Source organism: Euprymna scolopes, chromosome 21 (assembly GCF_053919585.1).
Source record: "Euprymna scolopes isolate OS-2025 chromosome 21, ASM5391958v1, whole genome shotgun sequence".
Classification (NCBI taxonomy): domain Eukaryota; kingdom Metazoa; phylum Mollusca; class Cephalopoda; order Sepiida; family Sepiolidae; genus Euprymna; species Euprymna scolopes.
Window position 1 is genome coordinate 29,861,977 of NC_136502.1, and position 25,377 is coordinate 29,887,353.

Genomic DNA, 25,377 nt, shown 5'->3' on the forward strand with positions numbered 1-25,377 from the left:
TGACCCTTTCAAAAATTCATACTAGTTCACATAATCACTACTTGCTGGCATAGGATCCCAATGTATTAGAAAAGATATCGAGTCCTTTGTTTGTCCAAGGTCTACTGTCTTGATTTGGCTTTGTTTCAATTTTGAGAGGTTGTTATTCTGGTTATGTGATGACTGCAAATGTATAGATTGATTTGAAATGCAAAACTATATTTACAGATACAAACCTCCAATCACGTTTGAAGAACCATGATATGTGCTATAATGACAAACCTATCAACACTTCAGTTCAATTGTTTTCATTTAATTGTTGTTTTTATAATCTCACAAAAAAAAATTATATTCATAGTAAGTTATTTCAAAGAAAAAATAATTTATTTAAAGACTGGCTAGGAAACCTGGCATTGCTTTTTTGGTGACTATTGTACACTCATTAACTCTTATCCTCAAGTGACTTTCAGGCCTTGATAAATGATTTTGTAAAACATTTTTTTTAAATGCATGTAAATTGATTAAAACATTCTTGAAATATTTCACTATTGTGTAAGTAAAATAATGACCGAATTTGATCTGATGTCGTGTGATTCTGCTTATTTAGATAATGTTGACGCATTTAAAGTGTTCTTTTCTCAAGCTTACATGTTTAATACTAAATAGATTTTAACTCAAAATGATGTCTTATTAAATAATATATAAGAAAAACAATTTTAGCAATACGCTAGAGACATTAAAATGGATGGATAAATAACATTTCAGTTATGTGTACATTTGTCATATCCACGATGCAAATTCTGTAGAGTAAAAAGTAAAACTGTCTTTTCGTGCGTATGTAAGACAAAGCAATACCATGTGACAGGGTGTCCACTTTCTGTTCAATCAACACTCAAAGAAAACACTCTTCTAAAACTTTTTTCTAGCAGCCTTTGCTGGGAGCTATCCAAAAGCGTATAAAAGACACTGGATGCGAAATCCAAATCCATTCAGGATGCAGTACCACGAGTAAGCAACTCGCTGCACGATTCTGCCTCATTGATGTAAAATCACCAACATGGTTTTGCGCATCTTAAAAAAAAAAACATTTAAAAAAAAAAAAACATTGAAAATTTTATATCTATATCATTAATTGCTAGATGAAAGATAATGTTTTTAAATTGCAACAAAATGTACATTACATAAAATAAATCCAAGGTAATTTTTTGATTCAATTTAAATTAAATTTTTATACCTTACTTTGTAAAATTTATAAAAGTGCACTTTGAAGATAAATAAATTTCAAATTGAATCTTGTACCTTTATTTTTAAAGCCTATAGTAAAAACATTTTGTTTAACAATTTTCATGCCTTGGATGAAATGCTTTTCTAACTTATATCTTATCTTTTTAAGATTATATTTTAAAACTCTCCTTCTCTCTATTTCAGTTTGTATTTCTCCTCACACCACAACTCATTTTTGCAACCCCTACTTTGTATTATTACTGGTCTGAATATTCTGTTTCAGTTTTTATTTCTCCTAACCCCACAACTCATTTTTTCCAAACCCCTCTTTGTATACAGGTCTGAATAATGAGAAAATCTGAATTTTTTTTTAATAAAAACTTTAAAATAACTTTTTTAGATTAAATTTTTTGTAAACTTCTTTCAGAATAGAAAATCTTTAAAATTTAATAAGGAACATATTTCATATAGGTTTCATTAACAAATGTTCAGTACATAACGAGAAAAATAGAGATGAAAATTTCAAAAGGACTGTATAACCTGTTACAGTCAATAGTAGTCCTCGCCAGCGAAAGTCTTTGTTATTGTTATTCTATTATTATTATTATTATTATTATTATTATTATTATTATTTAAAACATTTTCTGTCCTGCTCTTTTGCGCGGGGACTAATTATGCTGACTAGTTTGATTATTATAAATAGTATTTGTTAATTTCCAATTAGCTGTATCTCTCCCGTATTGTCTGGGATGTAGTCATTTTAGTTTTTTAATTTTTCTTTTTGCATATTTTTAAAGTTGTATACACAACAAACAAAAAAAAATGTAGTAAAATGTTAGTCTGTATACTTTTTTTTCTATTTCAATGAATATTAGATTAATATTATACCTATAAAAAAAAAATGTCTGTCATATATGCGAGAAACACAAAGACATGCTTATGTAAGGTAGATAACTCATATTAACCTCTACAGCTCAAAATATTATTATCTCCCCTGTATTATTGAGTTATGTTTAGAAATGAAGGCGCTCTTCTAAAACTTGTCATTAGTTATTATTAATGTTATCAAGTATTAACTGCAGCTATCTTTTCGTGCTATTACTTGAGGTAACATGACTTGGAGAAGGTACTCCATTCCTCATAAAAGCTAATATGAGTTATTCACACCAAGTAGATCTTATTTGAGCTACAAATATTATGTGATTCAGAATATTTAGTTAGTCAGGGTTTACTTGTGTGGAAAAGTATCCTCATGACAGGTTGTCCTGTACAGAGACACCTTAGATACTCGAGGACAGTATTTGAGCTCCAATCTATGGTCCCCCACCCCTTGCCAAACTTTCACGAAAAACACTCGTCGATCTGTAACAACTTTCAATAATCCCCACCCACCACCACTCTTTATCTGTACATAAACCTAAATATAGATTATATGAAAACAGCTTCTTTTTTAAAACTGCATGCCTGTGGAACTCTCTTCCGTTTCCCTGCTTTCCAGCTGACAACAATATGGTCGTTTTCAAGTCCAATGTAAACAAGTTCTTGATCAACCATCTCATTAAGTCATCCAATTTACCAAATTTCCTCTACTAACGATTACTATGATATTGTCCCATTGACTAGCAGTGTCAGAAAATCGCCATTAAAATGCGTGATGAAAACTTGAATATTTAGACTTACTATCTTTCGAAGCTTATAACTACTTGAAAAGTGTAATTCAAACCCTAATTTTTTTTAATAAAAGGAGCAAAGACCAAATGTTAAAATAATAACAGGTTTAATAGCAAAATATGCAATATTTGTTTTTTTAAATCGGTTTTCTTTAAAAAAGATTTGAAGAAACTCAAAGAATTTTAACTTACTTCGAATACAATATATATATATATATATATATATATATAAATTCCAAAAAATCACTTGCCTATAAAAAAATATTAATCAATGGGTACTTCCATTCTTCATTGTTAAGAATTTATTCATATTTATATTTTATATTCCATGTCCTTTTTAAATAAAATACTTTTTTAAGCAAGGATTAAAAAATAGTGCAACATCAGATATTTCAGAAGGGGAATAAAGGGAGACAAATGTCTCCTTTTATTCGAACTACGGTGGCCTGTAAGGGCCAGAATTAATCTCCCTTTCTATTGCTGGCTGTAAACAAAAGTTAGTAAATATGGCCCATCGTATTTGAAAAATGATCACATTTCACTAATCAGTTTTTGCCAATAAGAAAATTCCACTTGACCAATTTTCGATTTTTTTTTATTCTCTTAAAGAAATACGTGAGTTTATTTAATATATTTTATTTCGTCTTTATGGAGTGATTTTTTTTGTTTTTTTGTTTTTGAATCTAAAAAAAAACATTAAATGAAGCAGAAAAAACTGTAGGTATTCAATCTTTTCAGGACAAAATTTAAAAAATGTGAGGTTTCACTTAAAAAAAAAAAGTTGTGGTTTAAAAAAAACAAAAAAGGATTTAAACTTTTGACTTTACAGGTAAATTTGCACAAAACTATTGTTTTTTGTTAAATTATATTATTTTATTTATTGATCTTTTATCTTCAATTTGTGATATATAAATCTGAGGTGAGAAAATTATTTTCATTTTAACAGACATTTGAAAATAGGGAGGGGTGAATTAAAAAAAAAAACGTTTGTCTAGAATATTATATTCGGTTTATTGGAAAGAGCATAAAATTTCGCATAAACCTGCAAATATTGTAAAAATTGAACCAATAGAAAAATTTTGATAGATTTTTAAAGTGAAAAAATTGAAAAAAAAATTTAACTCGTAAAATTCAATTCATTTTATTACGTAAAACAAATGGCTGCATGAGCGCGCATAGGCACTTTGTAAACACTGTTTTTTAAAAGAATAAAAAAAATAGTATTTCTATTATTTTTCAAAAAATTTTAATAGTTTATTTTGGAAGTATATTCCATAAAGAAATTAAACACTTAAAAAAGAGAAAGTTTTGTATATTTTATTCGCAGTTTTGTGTTAAGGGTGTCAAAAATTCCCAAAAAATTCTGACACACCTACCCATTGACTACTGTACACTCATTAATCCTTATCCTTGAGTGGCCTCTGTATCTTGATGAGTGGTGATTCCTTTACAAAAAAAAAAAAAAGAAAAGAAAATTCAAGCTCTCACCACTGGGCATTCAAGTATTCCTAAATATCAACTCCAGGTTTTTGATATGGCACTAGAATATGTGATATGAGTGTCAAGGAGTTGGCATTAATTTTATATGAATCAACAATTGTTTCATACGAAAAGCAGGAGTAGGAAAATTTAAAAAAGCAATGAAACTTGGGTGAATAAAAATTGTTTTTAAACATTAAAAAATGGGACATTAGGCACCTCCAAAATTCACCAGAAAATTACCCCCCTCCTATATGTAACACGATGTAACTTTATTATAAATTAATATTATCAATATAACTTTTGTACCATTTAAAAGAAGGGTAAAATAAACTAGTAATAATTAAAAAAAAAAATTTTTCATCGTACAAAAATAATGAAATTGCGAGACGAAAATTGTGTTTACATAATTGACGCTTTAAAATAATGTTCCCATTCCGAACGTGAAAACAACCTGCATTTAATAAATCTAGCAAAAGTCATGTAAAGTCATGTAAAGATTTTCGTGAAATTTTCGATACTTATCCATTGTAGGATGAAATTACATATAAAATGCAGTTTCTATAAAATATACGAGGGGAAATAGTTTTTTAAGTGCATGTCCCCCACCCCCTATTTATTCTGTCAAAATTTGAACAAAATATATTTAAATCTATCGAAATTTCTATTTATTATGAAACATAAGAGTTCAAATAAGTAAAAAAAAAAAATTTTTTTTAATTTAAATACACGTATTGAACAAAAACTTACCTTGAAGTTGCAATTAAAAAAAAAAGGGGATATAAATTTAATATTATTAAATATTTTTTTTTAAATAGCGCTTTTCAAATTAATACATACTATAATCAGCTGAATTGTCAAGAAAAAGAAACTTCTTAAAAATTCATTTTTAAAAGATTAAAACTAGGCACCGCCAAAACTGGGGGGGGGGGGGCAGGTCAGTACTTTTTGACGGACCGTCTTTTTAAAAATCTACCAAAAATCAGGTAATTATCCGATCAATACGAAATTTTCAGCGATTATTAAGAGAAGAATGAACTTTATAACGGTGTACTTATTTTTCATAAACAATATTTATATATATTTTTTTTGCTTACAACCCCCCCCCTTGTTTTGAAGTGGGAACAAATATGCTTAAAATAATCATCTGAAACTGAACAAAACATATTGTGTTGTTGTAAGAGACAGAATTATAGATTTAAAAAAAAAAAAAAAAATTGTTTGCATACCTTATTTTGACGTCTGAATATCAGAACTTCGATTGTGTTTAATTATCCCACTTTTGAGTTTTGAAGTGTGAAATTCGGTGAATATGTTAAGTAAAATAATTAATTTAAGTTAAGCAAAACAAAAAAATTTTTTTTTAATATTTATACGAAAAAAGCCATTTTAAAATCTTTGATAAATAAATTAACAATTTTTTTTTAGCGAGCCGAATAATGCATGACCATTATTAAACAGGGCATGCTTTGAAGAATCGATACCAAAAAAAAAAAAAATTTGATAAATATTGTGCCCTTTGTGTTAAAAATAGCATCATTTTTTTCGATCCCGTTTGAAAACGTTTGCCGCCTTTCGACTACGGTGGACCAAACGCGCTGAAATAATTTTTTTTTATTCTGCTTTAAATTGCCCCTCCCCCCAATTTTGGGTAGCCTGGCCCCCACACACATACACATTAAAAACCAAACTCATACAAATGGTCACCCATCTGGTACTGGCCAGCCTCAGTTTAATAATACATTGAAATTTTCGTCACTGAAAAATAAGTTTTTTTGGCTTGTTTGGTCTTCCATAGTTTGCTTATCAAACGCAAACGTAAACAGTGTCGATATAGACTCTACATCAACGCGAAATATCTGGTTACATATATGAATAAGTGGAATTATTTGAAATCCAGGTATTTATATTATAATGTTTTTGCATATTCTCTTAGAAAATCATCCTAAATCTTAGTTAGACAATAAATAAATTAATTATTTCAAAAACCTTTTTTTTTAAATATTTATGTACGTTTTTTGTGCAAGACAAAAAATGTCAATTAACTTTTTGGGAAAATTTAACATTTAAAATTTAATTAAAAATAGTAGAAAAAGTTTTACATTATTCTGTTTTCTATATGATAAAATTCAGGGTTTTATCTTTCTGGAAAAAAATAGTTACTCAGAAATAATGGATTTTAATAAATGTAATTTCGTTTTAAAAAACAACAACAACAACTTGATTTTGCGGCCATTTTTGGCGGTGCCTAATTAAAACGATTAAAATTCTATTTAAAAATGTTCCGTTACAACATAGATTTTTAATTGTGTTTAATTTTTTTTTTTTTTTAATATACAGTTTTAATATAAACATGACTCTTGCCAGCTATTTTATCGCCCAATTGAAACCGATTTAAAAAATATTATTGCACAAATATTAAACATTTTATAGACGACATATTTGTGTCTTTTTACAGAACAAAAGTATGGAAGCTGGTAATTAACCAAATGAACACTTGTACAAAACCGTATTTGACATTTAATATACAATGTTTATAATATTATTAATCATTAAAATGTGTAAATCTTAAAATCTAACAAAATTATAACAAAGATTAATTATTAATTGCAGTTTGAAAAAGGTAAACAAAAGTTTTAAAAAATCATTAAGTCGTTTCTGTTTTTACATAGTTCATATAGTTAACACAAATCTGACGTCATGAAATCATGCGTTCCTTTTTTCACATTTGTTTGGCAATGCCTATGGGACATGCATTATATTGTGTGCAATGAATTTGTGGAGGTGTGCTTTTTTTCTTTTTAAATACGTTTTTGAATCAATTTTAGTCTTTTTTTTTTTAATCACAAACTAACATTATTTACAACAATTTATTTAACTGATATAATTTTAATTGATGTATTGTAGAAGTAAAAACAAAAACATCTGATTTATGTAAGCATAGTATCAGCAAATTTTTATGAATAAATGGTCTGCTAATATAATAAATAAAATTTATTCACTCAGTTTCAAGTTAAAAAAAAGTAATAAAAGTTCAATATTCATTTGAAGCAAATATATTTTTATCTGAATATCAATATAAAAAACTAGATTTAAAAATGTTTTTATTAATGGCATAAGCAGAACTTAACAATAAAAATGTTTTTATTAATGGCATAAGCAGAACTTAACACTAAAAATGTTTTTATTAATGACATAAGCAGAACTTAACAATAAAAATGTTTTTATTAATGACATAAGCAGAATTTAGCAATAAAAATGTTTTAATTTTAATATGTAAGACTTATCTTTCTTTTGAATTTGACTGGCTGTGTTTTTTTTGTTTTTTTGTTTTGTGTTTTTTACAAGACATCACCACTTGTCAAGGCCAAGAAGCCACTCAAGGATAAGGGTTAAAGAATGTACAGTAGACAATTGGACACTCGTTAGTAATGGAAATTTGGTAAATTTGTTAACTTATTATGAACGGTTCATCAAAAACTTGTTTACGTTAGACTTGAAGACAACCATATTGTAGTCAGCTAGAAAGCAGGAAAACGGAAGACAATTCCACAGGCGTGCAGTTCTAAGAAAGAAGCTTTGTTCATGGAATCTACGTTTAGGTTTAAGCACAGATAAAGAGTGGGGGAAATTATTGATAGTGTTTTCTGCTAGATGGGTGTTTCTTATGAAAGTTTGGCAGGGGGGGGGCATAGATTGGAGCTCAGTCGAGCACTTGTCATGAAAATAACGATAAAGCAGAAACAAACTCGCAACATCTCTTCTGTGAGAAAGAGGTTGCAGGGTTTTTTTTTTTTGGTTTTTTTTTTCAGGCGGACATAAATTTTTCACATTAACTATGGTCGGTAAAGTGGATTCTCTGGCAGGTGACATTCTCTATTATATACCAAACCCCATTATGAACATGACATGTTAGAAGGGGATTGTCTTAAGAGTAGGTGTTTCAGTCTTGATTATTAAACCTCTAAAAATTTGAAGACTTTACACATCTATGTACAACACTTGAGATGTTTATAAGAACATTCCTAACCTGCAGAGGCGAAGTATGTTTATTTAATTACTATTTTCTTTGCAGAGTAATGATGGTTTGACTATCGATCAATTTGGAGTTGTTGTTTTTTTATTATTATTATTTTACTTGAATTCACCCCCACCAAAAAAGAGACGCTACCTTTGAGACACAAGAGGGTCTCTACAGTGAAGGGATATAATTTTGCTGATTGTCAGGTGAGGAGGATACGTTGAGGGAGGCATTAGTGCAGCAAGTTCGTCATAACATTCTGTGGAAGTATTTATAAAAACAGTGCAATGATGGGACAGAGACTAGAGCTTGATAGACAGTGTTATTGTGAATAAGTTTCCCCAACATGTAATTAAAATGGCAAATAATACTTTTTAAAAAAATTACTTCCCAATACAGCCACAACATTCTAATCGTATTTGGCGATTAAATATCAAAACATAGAAATAAATATGCTTCATTGTCATTATCATCTTTTACTGCAGTTTCAAAGATGTTCTGATCAGAAGTGTAAGAAAAATATCCAATATCCTCAAACTTTTCAAATTGAACTAAAATGAAAATTTTAACTACATTTTTCAAATACAATAAGGTCACCATATGTCATCAGAATCTCAAAATGTTTTTTAAATATCTAACTTATGTTTCTGAAAATTTTGAGATGAGGATTTATTATTTGGATTCTTTGGACTACTGTTCACATTTTTAGTTTTATTTTCACAACGTTTTAGTCAATGTTAGCTCTGACTTTCATCTGTTTTAGCTCACAGTCTTATGGAGGTTGAAGGTTCAGTACTTGAGACTTCTACCCGGTCATGGCTGACACAACAAGGGCAAGCTATACATGTAAATTAAATAAAGGGTTCTGTTTGAAATTCCATGGAGATTACTGAGTTCGTCATAAACATTCAGATGTTCAACAAAAGGCATCTGAAGAAAGTTGGAGGTTACATTGACCGAAACGTGAAAGTACCACTCAAGAACATTAGTCGAGAGAATCTAATTTCGTAATTATTATTGGGAAATTCATGATTTTTAGTGCAAGATATTTTCTTTCCATCACAAATATGTACAACATACAGATTTTTTCTTTGTTTTGCTTTTTTTTTGGGGGGGGGGGTAGAAACTAACACCATATCTTTTACCATAGAATTTGAATCATTAAAAAAAAGAAATGTAATGAAACATACCTATTTTGATTTATTTTTCTTTTAAATGTGAAATATTATCGATCGCACAACTCTTCCACATTAAAACATGATGCACTTAAATAATTCGATAAAGTCTATTTTTACGTGTTAATTTTTTTTTTTTTTTTGTTTACTGGAGAATTTTTTATGAATTTTTTTGAATTTATATTAATTTCACCATGACACATAAGTGCGTAATAATGTTTTCATCTGAAATGTGTTTGTTTAAAAGATCACCAATCTACAAGAACCCTCTATGCTATTCTCCTTTGTATGTTACTGCCATGTAAACTCGTCAACATTTTTTTTAGACAACATTTTTTTTGGACAAGTCCAATTTAGAGAAGAGATATTTTCATGTTGAACCAGGAATCTGGTAAACCCAATTTATTGTTGAGAAAAATTATGAATTCTTGGTGCTTATTTAGAATTACACTTGGTTAAAAAAAAAAAAATGATTAAAAAAACAGAAAACCTTTGGTATATGAACTTGCTATAGAACGAAGATTTCATATTCCAAAAATCATATAAATTGATCAAGTAGGTTTGTTTTATTTTAATTAAGAAAAATCAAATTCATGAGGAAATGAGGACGAAGCTAGAAGTCACCATTTTATTTTAAAATTCAAGGGTGGCACATCAATTCGATTACCGAGATTGTTTTTATTCAAGGTAATTAAAACTTTTTAATTGCTAAAAATCATGCAATTTGATTTTCTTAATTAAAAAAAAAACACTTGATCAATTTACATGATTTTTGGAATATCACATATTCGCTCCGTGATGAGTGGCATACAACATAAAGATTTTCCTGTATTTTTGTTTTTAATCAATTGTAATCTCTATTATATAAAGGGCAAAATAAAGGGCATTTGTATATGTCCATGAAAGGCTTTTTGGGTAGGAATCTCACGTCGGTTAAATTCTGCAAGAAGTTTTCCCATACTTCCCAGATCATAATATCTTAGAGACGATGTCCATTTGCGAATCTATCTTTTTGGTTTTGATCAAGTTAAACAAAATTCCCACCGTGCCATTGTGTCGGCTGTTTTCTTTTTCATATAAACAGAGCAAAACTATTCAAATACCAACGCCTGGCCTTTGCTCGGGTAGTATCTGTTCTGTAATTGGTCAATGTAGAGAAAACCCTTCACACTGAGACAATTACTATTTGTTTGGATACTGCCAGAGTGCCCCCTTTTTAGGGGAGCTGGTTTTCCTCCCACATTAAAAACAATCGTGTCTAATTTGCTTTCGTGGGAGGTTTAAAAGCAATGCCATCTTTTATTTTTTATGGACTACGTTAAATTTGAACACTTTACACTTCTGGTCACGTCATGAAGTAGCGGTAAGACGTCAGATTTTCTTTCACTTTCTTTTCCACCTTCGCGTCATGGGTTCAAGCCTACCTGCCTACTACTACTTTCTTCTTCTTTTTTTTTTTTTTGCTCAACACACACCTCCAAACACCCGGGCAATCTGTTAGGTGGATACACATTTCCATATTTAAAGGGACATAATTCTTTTGTATCCTAAAGTTATCTCTCTTGCCGAAAGACATTTGAAGCATGAATGCTGTGGTGCTGTACCAGGATTATCTGTCCTTGAATAAACCAGACAACATAATTCAAAGTGAAGCATTACTAAAATCAGCTTGGCAACATAATTAAAAACCTCATCATTTCCTAGTAATTCTTTTATTTGTAAAATTGTTAAATAAATTATTTATTATTGTTGCTCTCCATAGAATCGTTTTCATCCATTTATTTCTTCATATTTGTGTCTTGCTACTCACTCAACCCACACAAGTTTTTTGTATAATATTTCTCAACAACTAAAGTCAAAAAGGAGCTTCCTCAGCCATTTCAACACCATCTCAGAAAGAGACCAGACTGCATCTGTGGACAAGAAGGGTACTAACATGGAAATTAAACCTCCCCTTTTGTCAGGTACAGAAGCATTGTTGATCTAACGATGTACACTCAACCACCTGAGAATAGGGTAATCAAAAACTGCTAAGCAATTATTTCAGCTGTAAAATTGTTAATAAATTATTTTATATTGTTGATTTACATAAAATCGTTTTCATCCATTTATTTCTTCATACTCATGTCTCACAACTTGCATAACATTTCACAACAATATTTTAAACTTAAGGATAATACCGAAATTGGTTTTGTGACAGTTAAATCATCTTTATTTATAGTAATTCTTTCAGTTATAAAATTGTTAATAAATCATTTTATATTGTTCATTCATCATAGAATCGTTTTCATCCATTTATTTCTTCATATTTTTGTCTTAACAATTCACAACATATTCTAAAAAAAAGTGTTGCTTGTTTGAATATACAAAGAATTATGTGATAGCAATTAAGGTGACATTTGTCTCCTGTTTTTAACAAAATTTGAATACAGGAATGTTTGCTGCCCAAATATACCTTCATATACATAGATAAATGCCCTTTCTAGCTGCTCATAATTTAAAGAAATATTTTTTAAATGCTTTTGGTTTTTTTCGGCCTTTTTTGACTCAGGATTCAACTTAAATGTTAATAAACCATTTATTATTATCTCCATATAATCGTTTTCATCCATTTATTTCTTCATATTTTTGAGAGTGTTCCTTGTTTGTATATACAAAGACTTACGTGAATATTATTATGAATAATTTTAAGATCACTAGCCATCTGTCTTTTCAAGACTCATCTTTTGTTCTTGTTAGCTCCTTCAATGAAATGGTTTCACACCATGTCTGAAGCATTTCTGATTAAAAAAAATGGTCTCTCTTGCTGCTCATTATTTAAATGAATATTTTTTTTTAAATGATTTGGTTTTGTTTGTCCTTTTTTGATTCAGGGTTCAACATCTGAAGTATATGCAACTTTTTATGATGCAGCAGTTCATCGGGATTGGCAAACCTCCAATTGCAGCTCTTGCAACATAATTCTCCCAGTTGTAAAATTGTTGGATAAGTCATTTTATATTGTTGATCTATAGAATCGTTTTCATCCATTTATTTCTTCATATTTGTGTTTTATCACTCACCAATTTGCAACACATTCCATTGTTTGAACAGACAAATATTTATGTGATGGGAATCAAGGTGATCTTTGTCTTTTGTTTTTAACAGAACATAAAAGAATGTTTGCTGCCTAAATATGCCTTCATATAAATGTTAACTCTTTACTGCAAGATTGTACTTAAGATTACAAGCTTGTACAAGATTGTCACATTTAAAAAAAAACAATATTTCTTACTTTTATGGCTTGTCAGACAGCCTGGTTTTCAAAATACAGGTGTATGCATGGTTTAACAAGTAAAGAAGGGGTCTGTTTACGTTCGTGCATCAGTTGCATGCTAACTTCCATGACGTGTAGGTTTCATGCATAAAAAAAATTCTGGCGGTAAAAGGTTAAATGATGCACATATATTGGTTTAATGTGTGTATTAGTTTTATGTCATGTTTAGATCATAGAAAGTTAATACATGTAAATAAATGTTCTCACTTGTAGTTAAATAAGTGTTGTTTTTTTTAAATGCTTTGGGTTTGTTTGTCCTTTTTTTGATTCGGGGTTCAACTTTTGCAGTGTATGCAATTTTTATGATGCTTCAGTTCATCGTTCCAAGAAAGCATTGCTTGTTTGAACATACGGATACTTATGCGATGGGAATCAAGGTGATCTTTGTCTCCTGCTTTTAACAAAACATAAAAGAATGTTTGCTGCCCAAATATACCCTCATATACATAAACATTCATATATGTAGATAAATATTCTCCCTTATTGTTTGTCATTTAAATAAGTGTTGGTTTTTTTTCTGTTTGTTTAAATGTTTTGGTTTTGTTCATCCTTTTTTGATTCGGGGTTCAACGTCTGCAGTGTATGCAACTTTTTATGATGCCTCAGCTCATCAGGACTAGCAAACCTCCGATCGCAGCTTTCACAACAGAAGGGTTTCTCCCCAGTATGTACACGCCGATGGATGAGCAATTTGTCGCGACGGGCAAACTGCAAAAGGCAGAAATCGCATTGGTATGGACGCTCACCAGTGTGTGAACGTCGATGAATGACGAGGTAATGACGATGGGCAAAGTTCTTGTGACAAACGTCGCAATTATATGGCTTTTCCCGTGTGTGTGTGCGATGGTGGATTTTTAGCGTATCCCGACGCACGAACCCTTTGAAGCAGACATCGCACTTGAACGGACGATCGCCCGTGTGTATGCGCCGGTGGATGTGGACATAATCACGCTGTGAGAAGTGCTTCAGGCAGATGTCGCAGCCGTAAGGTTTCTCTCCACTGTGCAATCGCTCGTGGCTTGCAAGGTAATTTTTCCGAGCAAAGAACTTTAGACAGATGCTGCATTCAAACCGCTTCTTACGCACGTGGGTGCGCATGTGGACGTGCAACTTGCTCTGCTGCGAGAACTGTTTCGGACAGGAAGTGCAACGGAAGGGCTTCTCCCCTGTATGCATCCGCCGATGGATCTGCAGCGTGTCCTTGCGCGCAAATTTCTGGATGCAGAAGTCGCACTGAAAGGGTTTCTCTCCAGTGTGGGATCGTTTGTGGATTGCGAGGTACTCACGCTGTGCGAATTGTTTAAGGCAGACGTCACACTGATAAGGCTTCTCACCAGAATGCGTCCTCATATGGATCCGTAATGTGTCCCGTCGAGCGAAATGTTTCTCGCAAACCTCACATCGAAATGGTTTCTCTCCAGTATGGGTACGCCGGTGCATGTGCATCAGGTACTCCTGCGCAAACTGCTTACCGCAATAATCGCAGAAGAGCTGCTTCTCTCGCACCGGCTGCTGTTGTGGCTGCTGTTGCTGTTGTGGCTGCTGCTGCTGTTGTGGCTGCTGTCTTGGGTTGGTGTTCATTTGATATTGCACCCCTTTTTCATAGCCCGTCCGTTCAGCTTGTGACTGTTCCTGCTGTTGCAGCTGCTCCTCTCGACACTTGGTGCAACCTTCGATGTTGCACTGTCCCTCTTCTTCGGGCGGTATCATCGATGGTTGATACTGCGGCTGAGAAGATGCAGGCATTCCTGGATCAGTCCCGAATGTAGGCGACGGAGACGGTGATGTGAATGTTGGAGCCACGGGTGGCGGCGGTGGGGATGTTGTTGCCTGAGGTGGTTGCTGTGGCGGTGATGCTGATGGTGGGCAAACTTGCGTTTGATGGGACTCGTGCGTCTGCGAATCACCAGGCAGACTGGAAACTGTAGGAAGATAGTATGATGATTGGTTAAAAATCTGCTTGCCACCATATTGGTTTGTAGGGAACACGGTCTCGCCAGCATAGGCCATCCTTTGGGGTTGTGCCGTTGCATGCTCATTTGGGAAATGTTTACCAGGAAGATTGGCGTGATAAAACATACTGTTCCCACCTCTCAGGGGAGCCATGCATTGAGTTGAAGTGAGCCCATGGCCCTGCGGATACTGGAGATCGCAAGCAGAACTGGAAATGTTCTTACCAACTGAAGATCGCTCCATCATTTCAGAGTAAGAAATATCGGCCTTACTGTGTTTTGTAAACAATTTTTTCTTTTTTTTAAATTGACATCTTTTTTTTTTTTAATTTAGATCGTTTTATGATTTCTTAAAAAATTTACATCTTTTTTGTTTTTTTAAACTTACACCTTTTTAATTTTTTTATTAAATTAACATCTTTGTTTTTATAAAATTTGCATATTTATTTTTTCTTTTCTTTAAATCTACATCATTTAAACTCATATTTCTTTTTTTTTAAACTTACATCTTTTTTTGCGGGGGGAAATTTACATCTTTTTTTTTTATTTATTTATTTCTTAACTTTTACATCTTTCTTCTACATTTCTAAACTTGCATCATTTTTTAATGTAAAGTAAAAAAGAGATGGAATATGCCAGTAGTGCAGTCGTTACAGAGGTGGACTGTCAGCTCGGTGTGCTTTGTTCAAGTATTGTCAAAACCTTCACATATTCCTTCCTGTGAGAACCAATTTCTAAAAAGGAATCTAGGAAACTAATGCCACCACTTGACTGACGCAATTAAAACAAATTGTATCCTGCCAATTCATACGAATAAATAATTATAAATGATACAAGATGTCTTTTGTGTCAGTAGAAGCTTCCAGAATAATTGATGACAGCATAAGGAACATATATATAACAATGAACAGAATCACAACGTAGATAACCAAATGCGACAGTGTATGTGTGGTGGGATGGCGGTGGAGGTCCTTATTTACTTACCTCCCCATGTGGGCAAAGTATAAACACTATTATTTTTCTTTATGTGTGGGGAAAATCCAGCTGCCCCCAAAAATGCCACTTTGGATTAGGGCAAAAAATAAAAATCAACCAAATCAAGAAGACGTTTTCCTTCTTTGGATAGCAAAGTCAATCAGTCACATTTTCCTTCAAAACTAAGTAGCCACTTTTTTTTTTAGCTTAGGTTCCAAATTGACTTTTGTTATCTTTTTTATTTATTGGAAAGTACTGCTTTAACAAAGAGGAAGTGTTTGATCAGGAGGTTAATATGTACAAATGTCCAGTTGAAAAATCCTAGCCACGTGAAGAGCCCAATCTCTGGCCAGGACAGAAGCACCAGGTTCTGCAAAGAGAGAAATAAAAAAAATGTAATTCAAACCCTAATTTTTACACTTCTATAATTAAGCTTCTCAGAAAAGTAGTATTAGAATGATTAATCTGAATTGGGAATCATAAAAATCGAAACATTTGAGAGCATCAGAATCAGAAATGTTTTTTTGCCTATTTTCCGACGCCATAAACAATTCTTTTAATTGTTTATTTATTTTTTTTAAACTAAATATTGTTAGTATTAATGATAAAATGATAAATATTTATTGATTTTATGCTACCAGTAAAATTAAAATCTATTTCCAAGTGTATTTTTACGTTTACATCATTTTTTACAAGTTTTTACAGTAGTCTGAAATTTCATTCTTTTCTTTTTATCTGTGACTAAAACTAAATGCAAATTACATGAAAAATGTTTCTTCTCTAGAACTGCCTGCTTGTAAAACTCTATACAGCTGGGTTGCTTTCCAACCAACTACAACATGGTCCTCTTAAATAATCAAATCATACTCGATTTCCACCACAACCCATCATTACGGTGTTGTCTCACTAATCTTGTGACACGTATTTACTCTTAGCCTTGATAAGCAGTGACTCATGTGTAAAAAAAAAAAAGAAATTTTTAAACCTGGTGCAGTGGTAGGTGTATCAGAATTTTTGTAGGAATTTTTGACACCCCTAACACGAAACTGTGAATAAAATATAAAAAAAACGTAATTTCTCTTTTAAAAGTGGGTTGTTTATTTTCTTTACGGATTATACTTCCAAAATAAACTATTAAAGTTGTTTTAAAAGTAATAGAAATATTTTTTTTTATTTTTTAAAAAACAGTAATGAATTTTACGAACTCAATATTTTTCAATTTTTAAACTTTAAAAATCTATCAAATTTTTTTTATTGATTCTATTTTTACGATATTTTCAGGGTCAATGTGAAATTTTATGCTCTTTCCAATAAACCGAATATAATATTTTAGACAAACGTTTTTTTTTTAATTCACGCCCCCCCCCCATTTTCAAGTGTCTATGAAAAAGTAAATAATTAATTTACTCACCAAAGTTTTATATATCACAAATTAAAGAGAAAAGGTCAATAAATAATATATTCAAATTTAAAAAAAAAAAAAAAAGTAGTGTTTTTTAGAAATTTACCTGTAAAGTTCGAAGTTTAAAACCTTTTTTTTTTTTAAACCACGTTGTTTGTTTTTTCTTTTGTTTTTTTTTTAATGAAACCTTGGTCCTTGCTCCTTTAATTGAAAAAAAAAAATTAGGGCTTGAATTACATTTTTCGAGTAGTTATAAGCTTGGAAAGACAGGGGGTCGAATAATTCACGCCTCCCATTTTGAAATGTCTATTAAAAAGTAAATAATTAATTTACTCACCAAACCAAAGTGTTATATATCACAAATTGAAGAGAAAAGGTCAATAAATAATATATTCAAATTTAAAACAAAAAAAAGTGGTGTTTTTTTAGAAATTTACCTGTAAAGTCCGAAGTTTAAAACCTTAAAAAAAAAAACACTTTTTTTTTTCTTTTTTTTTTTAATGAAACCTTGGTCCCTGTTCCTTTAATTGAAAAAAAAAAATTAGGGCTTGAATTACATTTTTCGAGGAGTTATAAGCTTGGAAAGACGGGGTGGAATTATTCACTATTTTTCACGAAATTTCTGACACACCTAGTGCAGTGGTAGGGGTGAATGGATCAAGAATCAGACCATTCTGCCAGAAATGTCTCAGCATTCACTGATGCTCTATGCCTTTGCATTGGTCCCTTTTTTTCAGAGAGGGAATCTAGCTCTAAAAAAGCATGCACCACATCTAAGTACTCCAATTATACTGATGACATGACACTGCTTGTAATGAACAGTGTCATGATTAATGTTGTTGACATAGAAATTAGATGGTATGAACTGACAAGCTATGCAAGATACACTACATCTGATTAAGTCCTGATCTCCAGCTGGATAAAAATTGGTTGGAAGTATAAAAGCAATTCGGGCAACATGTAGTCTGTATTCATAGGAATCTCTATCTCTACTAAATCTATACATATAAAAGGCAAAATGGGCGTGAGCGTTTGTGTATGTCCATGAAAGGCTTTCTAGATCGGGGTTCCGCTGTTGGTTAAATTCCGCAAGTAGTTTTCCTATACTTCTGAGATCATAATATCTGAGATTCGCAAACGGACACCGTTTCTTTCCTTTTTTTTTTGATCGAGTTAAAAAAAATTCCCATTGTGCCATCGTCTCAAGTGTTTGTTTATCTTTTTCATATAATAAAGCGAAACTATTTGAATGCAAATGACAGAAAGCAGGAAGCTTATCTGGCCCCCAGCCAGGTTTAAAAGCAGCATTTGATAAAGCGAGAAGCTTACCTGGCCCTCAGCCAGGTTTAAAAGCAATGTCCATTTTTGCGCATGCATGGCGACTCCAATGATTCTTAAGTTAATGGTTAGTGAGGAAAACTAATTGCCCTATGTTTTCGGGTTCGATCCTACCTCTCTCTCTATCTTTTTTTAATTTTTTTATTTCGTCCTTGTGCCAATATCCCCCACCCAGGCAAAAGTTAATTACCAACTCATTAAATTCACTGTCCTCTTTGGCCTAATAGTTAGCGTAAAAAACTAATTACCATCCTCTCTCTATCTTTATTTTATTATTTTGATTGAACTGCCATTTGATTTCATTTAAACATTTCAGTTTAAGCGTGAGAGGTGCTGGACAAAGTGGTTGAGCAGAATGCCAAACATGCAACACAAGTAGACCATCAGCCAACTCCTCATCTACAGGATTGTGGCCTCCGGAAAGGCCACCGGAAATGGGTGCAGGGTTCCTTTCCATGCGTGACATGACAGTACAACCATCCCGATATTATGCAACTGTTGATGGAGCAGCCACACTCTAACAAAGTGTTAGGGTTCCTGTACTGTCAGTCGGAAACAGCAGCCAGGAACTATCAATCCGGTATCCTCAATCCACCAGACAAAAATCAGCCCAATCCAATTGCATTGGCATATCTTGTTAAAGAAAATCTCTCTGATATCTAACAACTGTCCTGAAAGACATAATATGCAGTTATGATTCATGTAAGACGAAAAAGGAGTTATGCTTAATCTGACTGTAGGCAGCTTTTTTTTACAAATGAGTCACCACTTATCAAGGCCCAAAGGCCACTCGAAGATAAAGGTTAAAGAATCTAAAGTGGTAATATGGTGTAAGTTGGGTAGAATTTGATCATTTAAGAGGACAGTTCAACAAGAACTTGTTTACATTGGACTTGGAGGATACTATGCTGTAGTCCGCTTGATCAGCAGAACAGTGTTTCACAGGTGGGCAGTTCTAGGAAAGAAGCTTTGTTTATGGAATCTGAATTTAGATTTAAACACGAATAAGGTGAGGAAAATTGTTGATAATGGTTGTCATTAGTCGAGTGTTTTTTTTTTGTGAAAGTTTAGCAAGGGGGGGGATCATATATTGGAGCTCAGACGAACATTTGCCATAAAAATAATGATAGCAGAGAAACGGACTCACAACGTCTGTAGAAAAAGGATTGCCAACTATGTTTCGAAGCCAGTTTTGAACTCTATCAAGGCAGGATAAGGAAGAAATGAGCAGCTCCTACCCATATGTGGCATTAGTACTCCATTTTAGGATGTACTGAGCTCTTATACAGATAGAGGATTGCATCAGCAGTGAGATACCTACTAGAGCAGTAGAATGATCCAACCATTTTTCAAGCCATCTTGGCAACAGATTTGATGTATGTGTTTCATGGTTAAAATATTTCTATCACAAATAAGACATTACTTATCTAGCTGATAACAAAAAACACCTTTTTCTACACAGCTGCATGTTACAGTTTGTTGTATGTAGTAGAGTGAATCAGGAGAGTTGATTGAACATGGCTTCATTCACTACAATGAATAGATATAAGGAGAATCAAAAGTGGATCTTGGATTCAGTTTCGGCAGCCGCAAAACTCTCACTTTTGTACTTTAGTCCTCACATTCCATGAGAGACGTTTCTGACAAAAAGAAAATTGATGTTTTCTGAGTCAAAACCTATTCCACTTAACACTAATTGTTGGTATGTTTTTGACCTTGAAGTAATATTTTTTTAGCTCCTTACATTAAGTGGCTTCCTACCTTGTCTGAAGTAGGAAGAAAAAATACTGTGTTTGGGCGTGGTGTGACTTGGTTGGAGATTACATAGTTCGCATGCTGAATAGACAGTTTAGTGTCCTGGAAGCCATATTTTAATTGTCATGGTTGGGATCCGACACTGGATAAGGGCAAACACTCTGTTTCTATACTTACTAACCACTATGAGAGTCGTGCTATGGTTGATTTGATTGGTTTTTAATTGGGCTCCTTCAGTCTTTGACAGACTATGGATACCCACAAAGGGGTGCCAGCGCATGAAATTTTTGTGGCAGTAGGTGTGTAATCTCCAACCACACCTCTCCTGAGTCAACATTGTTAAATACCAGCGGCAAGGGAAGTGTATGTACAAGACGACTGGAAACAAATGGCGAAATAAGCAGAGAGCACATACAAGCCTAGAATTCCCAAATGGTCACCTATCTGGTACTAACCAGGCTCAACGTTGCTTAACTTCGATGATCTGACAAGAACCAGTGTGTCAACGCAATTATGCCGTATATGGTTGATACAACAGAAGGATTTTTGCGGGGATGAGATCTTTATCTCTCCAGTCTTTTTTTTTTTTAAAGGAGTCACCACTTATCAAGGCCCAGAAGCCACTTGAAGATAAGGATTAATGAGTGTACAGTAGTCTATGGGAAAATGTCATAGTAATCATTAGTAGCAGAAATTTGGTAAATTGGATTACTTAAGAGGATGGCTCATCAAGAACTTATTCACGTTGGACTTGAAGACGACCATATTGTAGTCAGTTGGAAAGCAGGAAAACGGACCAGAGTTCCACAGGCATGAAGTTTTAAGAATAAAGCTTTGTTCATAGAATCTACATTTAGGTTTAGGCACAGATAAAGGGTGGGGGAAATTATTGATAGTGGTTTCAGCTAGATGAGTGTTTTTGTGAAAGTCAGGCCAGGGGGAACCATAGATTGGAGCTCAGATGAGCACTTACCATGAAAATAACAATAAAGCAGAAATAGGCTCACAACGTCTCATCTGTAGGAAAGAGGCTGCAGGGAAGAGAAAAGGGCATCTCCCACTAAGCTACGAAGTCTATTTTGAACTCTGTCAAAGCAGGATGTGGCAACAGTACTCCATCCTTGGACGTACCTGGCTTTTATACAGGTAGAGAATTGCATCAGTAGTTAGATATCTACTCGAGTGGTAGAACGATCCTATCATTTTTCCAGCAGCCTTGGCAACAGATTTGATGTACATGTTCCATTTCAGATCAGGAGTAAAGGTCAGACCCAGAAGCTTTTCAAAAACATGGAGCCTCCCCAACACAGAAGCCATTTATTTCAATTGATGCAAGACGGGGATCAGAGCATTGATGATGGAAAGATAGAAGCTTGGTTTTAGATGCATTAAAATTAACCAGCCACCACTTTCCCCATTGCAATAAGGGATCAATATCAGAGGAGAGAGAATCAGAGAGAACTTGGTCATTTACAGCCTTTGAAGTGTTGCCATAGATGGTAGTGTCTTCAGCATAAATGTCGACAAATGATCTTATGATGTGATTTGGGAGATCATTGATGTAGATCAGGAAGAGAGTTGGGCCCAGGATGGACTCCTGAGAGACTTCAGCATTAATACTCCACGCTTCTGATTTCTGCCTATCAACCACTACTCTTATGAACCTATCAGAGAGAAATGATTTAATAATTGAAAAGATATTTTCAAGTATACCGTAGCTGGATATTTTGTGGAGTAAACCTTTATACTATACACTATCAAAGGCCTTTGATATATTAAGGGCAATTGGCCCAGAAAGGAAGCCTCCATCGAGAGATTTGCTAATTCTATGAGATATAACTGTTAGCACATTTGCTGTAGATCTTGCATGTCACTGAGGAGGTTATTTTTGCTGAAGTGGTTGACTACTTCACTATTTAACACAGATTCCAGCAACTTACTCATGATGCACAGGAGATTCATTGGTCTGTATTGAAAGTGAGATGATCGATCACCTGAATTACTGATATACTGATGAGGTTTTCCAGGGTGTTGGGAAGCAATTCTCCTTAAGACAGCTTTGTAAGTATGGGAGCTAGTTCTGGTTGAAGCTTTTTGAGACAAGGTGCACCCTTCTTGGAATACTTTCTCCTTTGGGAGTGAGATTTAGTTTATTGCCAATTGCCTTACATGTATTGCTGACAGCAATTTTTTTTATATTAGTCAATGTGCTTCCTTGGAAGAGCTGACTTTCACAACCTTGCACATCTTGTTAGAGCCAAGTAAACACAACCTGTGGTGATTGGATAATTAATTTGTGGCTGGGTTCGAATCTCCTGACCAGTAGGAATTGCCATCTCCTATACTGATGATTGCGAAAGCATGAAACACTAGTATCTGTAGGTATAAAGAATAATTACTATATATATATATATATATATATATATATATATATATATATATATATATATATGTATATATATATATATAATCTATTATTATTATTTATATAATAGATACATAATTATAAATAAAAATTACTATTTATACCTACAGACACTAGTGTTTCATGCTTTCGCAATCATAAGTGTAGGAGGCGACAATTCCTACCGGTCGGGAGATTCAAACCCAGCCACAAAGCCAACTTTCACTCGATTTGCTAAGTCTTTATCTCCGGGTCAGTAAACAATTTCCACCAGAATTAAGTGGATTTACAACTTATAAACGCCAAACGTCGACAGTCTAGAGTGTTCAAACGAGTGGAACATTGTATAAATGCTAGTTGACTGCATTTTAGTTTTTATTTCCCGGACAGTGCCCATCAAAGGGGATTATATATAATATAAAAAAAAAATAAGTTTAAATATATAGTTCAGTTATCAAATCCAAATGCCAAAAATGAATCAATATTTGTTAATCAACATTTTAAAAATTTTATTCAAATATTGATGTATTTGATTTCTGATATTCGATCACTCAAAACGACCAATCATCCAGATTGTAACGATGTTATTAAATATTTGCTTATTTGACGAATGAAAATTAAACTGAATTCATGTCGGATTCACATATAATTAATCTTGATTTAAATAATAATTATTTAATTAATTCAAATAAATCTATATTTATCCCCCACCTCACAACGCATTCACACAATCGTGACAAACCACGAATACATACATATGTCTATATCGTCATACTCATACATACATATAAAAAAAATACATACACTCTCTTTCTCAATTTCTTTAATAAAAATTAACATGGCCAGGGTTTTACCTGTTGAGTTCAAGAACCCATCGCAGTCTCGAGGGATGATCCAAAGACTCTACAATGGCCATCTCTGCATTTTAAAACAATGGTTTAAATTAAAATAGTTTCTTTGGAATGATACATATTTGTTAAACAACAAAGAAGGCGGTGTAAACGCAGATTTTGTCCCGTATAAAATAAACTCCCGCCCTGTTTGTTTGTTTTTAAATGAATGCCATATCTAGTTTTTCGTATTTATTTTTGTTATAAAAAAGGTTTTATAATATTCTTGTTTCTATTTGACTAAATAAAACGTATTGTGTTATTAGTTAATGTTGTTTGTTGAAAGAACATACCTTACAAATATTATATGTAATGGCTGAGAAAATCTTACTTCCCTTTAAATCGTTTAAAAAAAAAGATGAATTTTCTTGTGATGTGTAAGCTTAAAAGTCTGTTTACTTTTCTCTTAATTAAATAACCACACAATTTACGGCTTTTTATTCATCCGACTTAACCAAAATAAAAAGGTAAATTCATTTTATTTCTCTATTTTTTAATGTCTCATTATTAACCTTGTATGAAGTTGATTATAATTGTATTTTATATTCGATTGTTTTGTTTCTGTAATTTTTTTTAATGAAAACTTCGTCACATCAAATACTTTTTAAATGACTTATCCGTTGTTTATTTGATTTTGTTTTATTTGTTTTTATAAACTAGTTTTGCCGATTTTAACTTTTCAAAATAATAATATTTGTTTAATGAATGTTGTCGTTCTACACCATTTTGCATTTTGATCTTCTATAATTAATGCTTCCATACTTTTTAAAATTATTCCTAAAATATTTTTATAAATTTCTTTTCTACTTTTTTTTGAAAGTTTCGGTTTAATTTACTTATCTATTTATTTTTTTAATTCAATTAAAATCCACGAAAACGTATTTTTACTATGAACAAATAAATAGTATTTTTTGCATTGTATTTCAATTAATTTCTTAAATACATTTTTGCATTATTTAAGGAACACAAACAACATTATTATATTTTTAATTCTAAAAATTTAAAAACGACACAAATAAGTCAAATTTCGAATGTAGACAAAATAAAAATAGGTTTGTTAAAATCTTTACTTTTTTACCAAAATTTATGGGCAGAAAATCACAATAAAAATGTCGATCAAGATTCGTTTGACGTTACTTGTCCCCCCCCCGATAAAAAATACCCCAACTAATTAATAAAATACCAACTTAACTTTTGAAATTTATAAAACTCACAAAATAGCAACAGTCGATTTTATAATTAGTTGAATCCTATTTCAGTCACGTATATGATTTAAACTGAGTTTCAATATTTATTTTTAAATACCTTTTTTATTTACTTAAAAATCATGTTTTAGTATTTTTTTGTAAGTAACATTATAAAAATAAAGTTATAGCAAGTTTTATCGTACATGAAAAACGCCGAAACTGGGCCGAAAAAAGTATAGTCGTCATCTTTAAATCCAGAAATGGGCTAACTAAGGAAGAACAATAACTCTAGTTTACAGCTCTGTTCTTTAACTAGAAAATTATAAAACAAATGTACACCCAATTCACTCTAAATAATTTAGGTGACTGAAATAGGAATTAATTTTTTTTTTTTTTTTTTCTGACGGTCATTTTACACGAGAGCAAATTTAGACGCATGGAAAAATCCAGCTCCCCCAAAAGGGGTGTGTCATTGTCTCTAGCGTTGGTAGAAACCATTTTGAGCCAAGATAGCGTCATTAAGTATAGACAAAAATGACACTAACATTTTAATTTGTGATTTAAAAATTTTAGCAAAGGAAGAAAATGAACGGATATAACAGGGGTAATT

General features: G+C 32.3%; 2 protein-coding genes across 2 annotated transcripts in view; one reads left to right on the plus strand and one right to left on the minus strand.

Moving 5' to 3' along the window:
* Positions 1-3,998: 3,998 nt before the first annotated feature.
* Positions 3,999-25,377, minus strand: part of LOC145242761 (uncharacterized) — a 111,242-nt gene continuing 89,863 nt past the window's right edge. The window contains exon 5 of the mRNA XM_080105900.1: positions 3,999-15,135. Within this exon, the coding sequence (XP_079962026.1) occupies positions 13,390-15,135 (1,746 nt within the window). The 3' untranslated portion in view covers positions 3,999-13,389. The remainder of the gene's footprint in view (positions 15,136-25,377) is intronic.
* Positions 23,758-25,377, plus strand: part of LOC145242085 (uncharacterized) — a 16,341-nt gene continuing 14,721 nt past the window's right edge. Inside the window, exon 1 of the mRNA XM_080104998.1 lies at positions 23,758-24,047. The gene's annotated coding sequence lies outside the window, so the exon portion shown is untranslated. The remainder of the gene's footprint in view (positions 24,048-25,377) is intronic.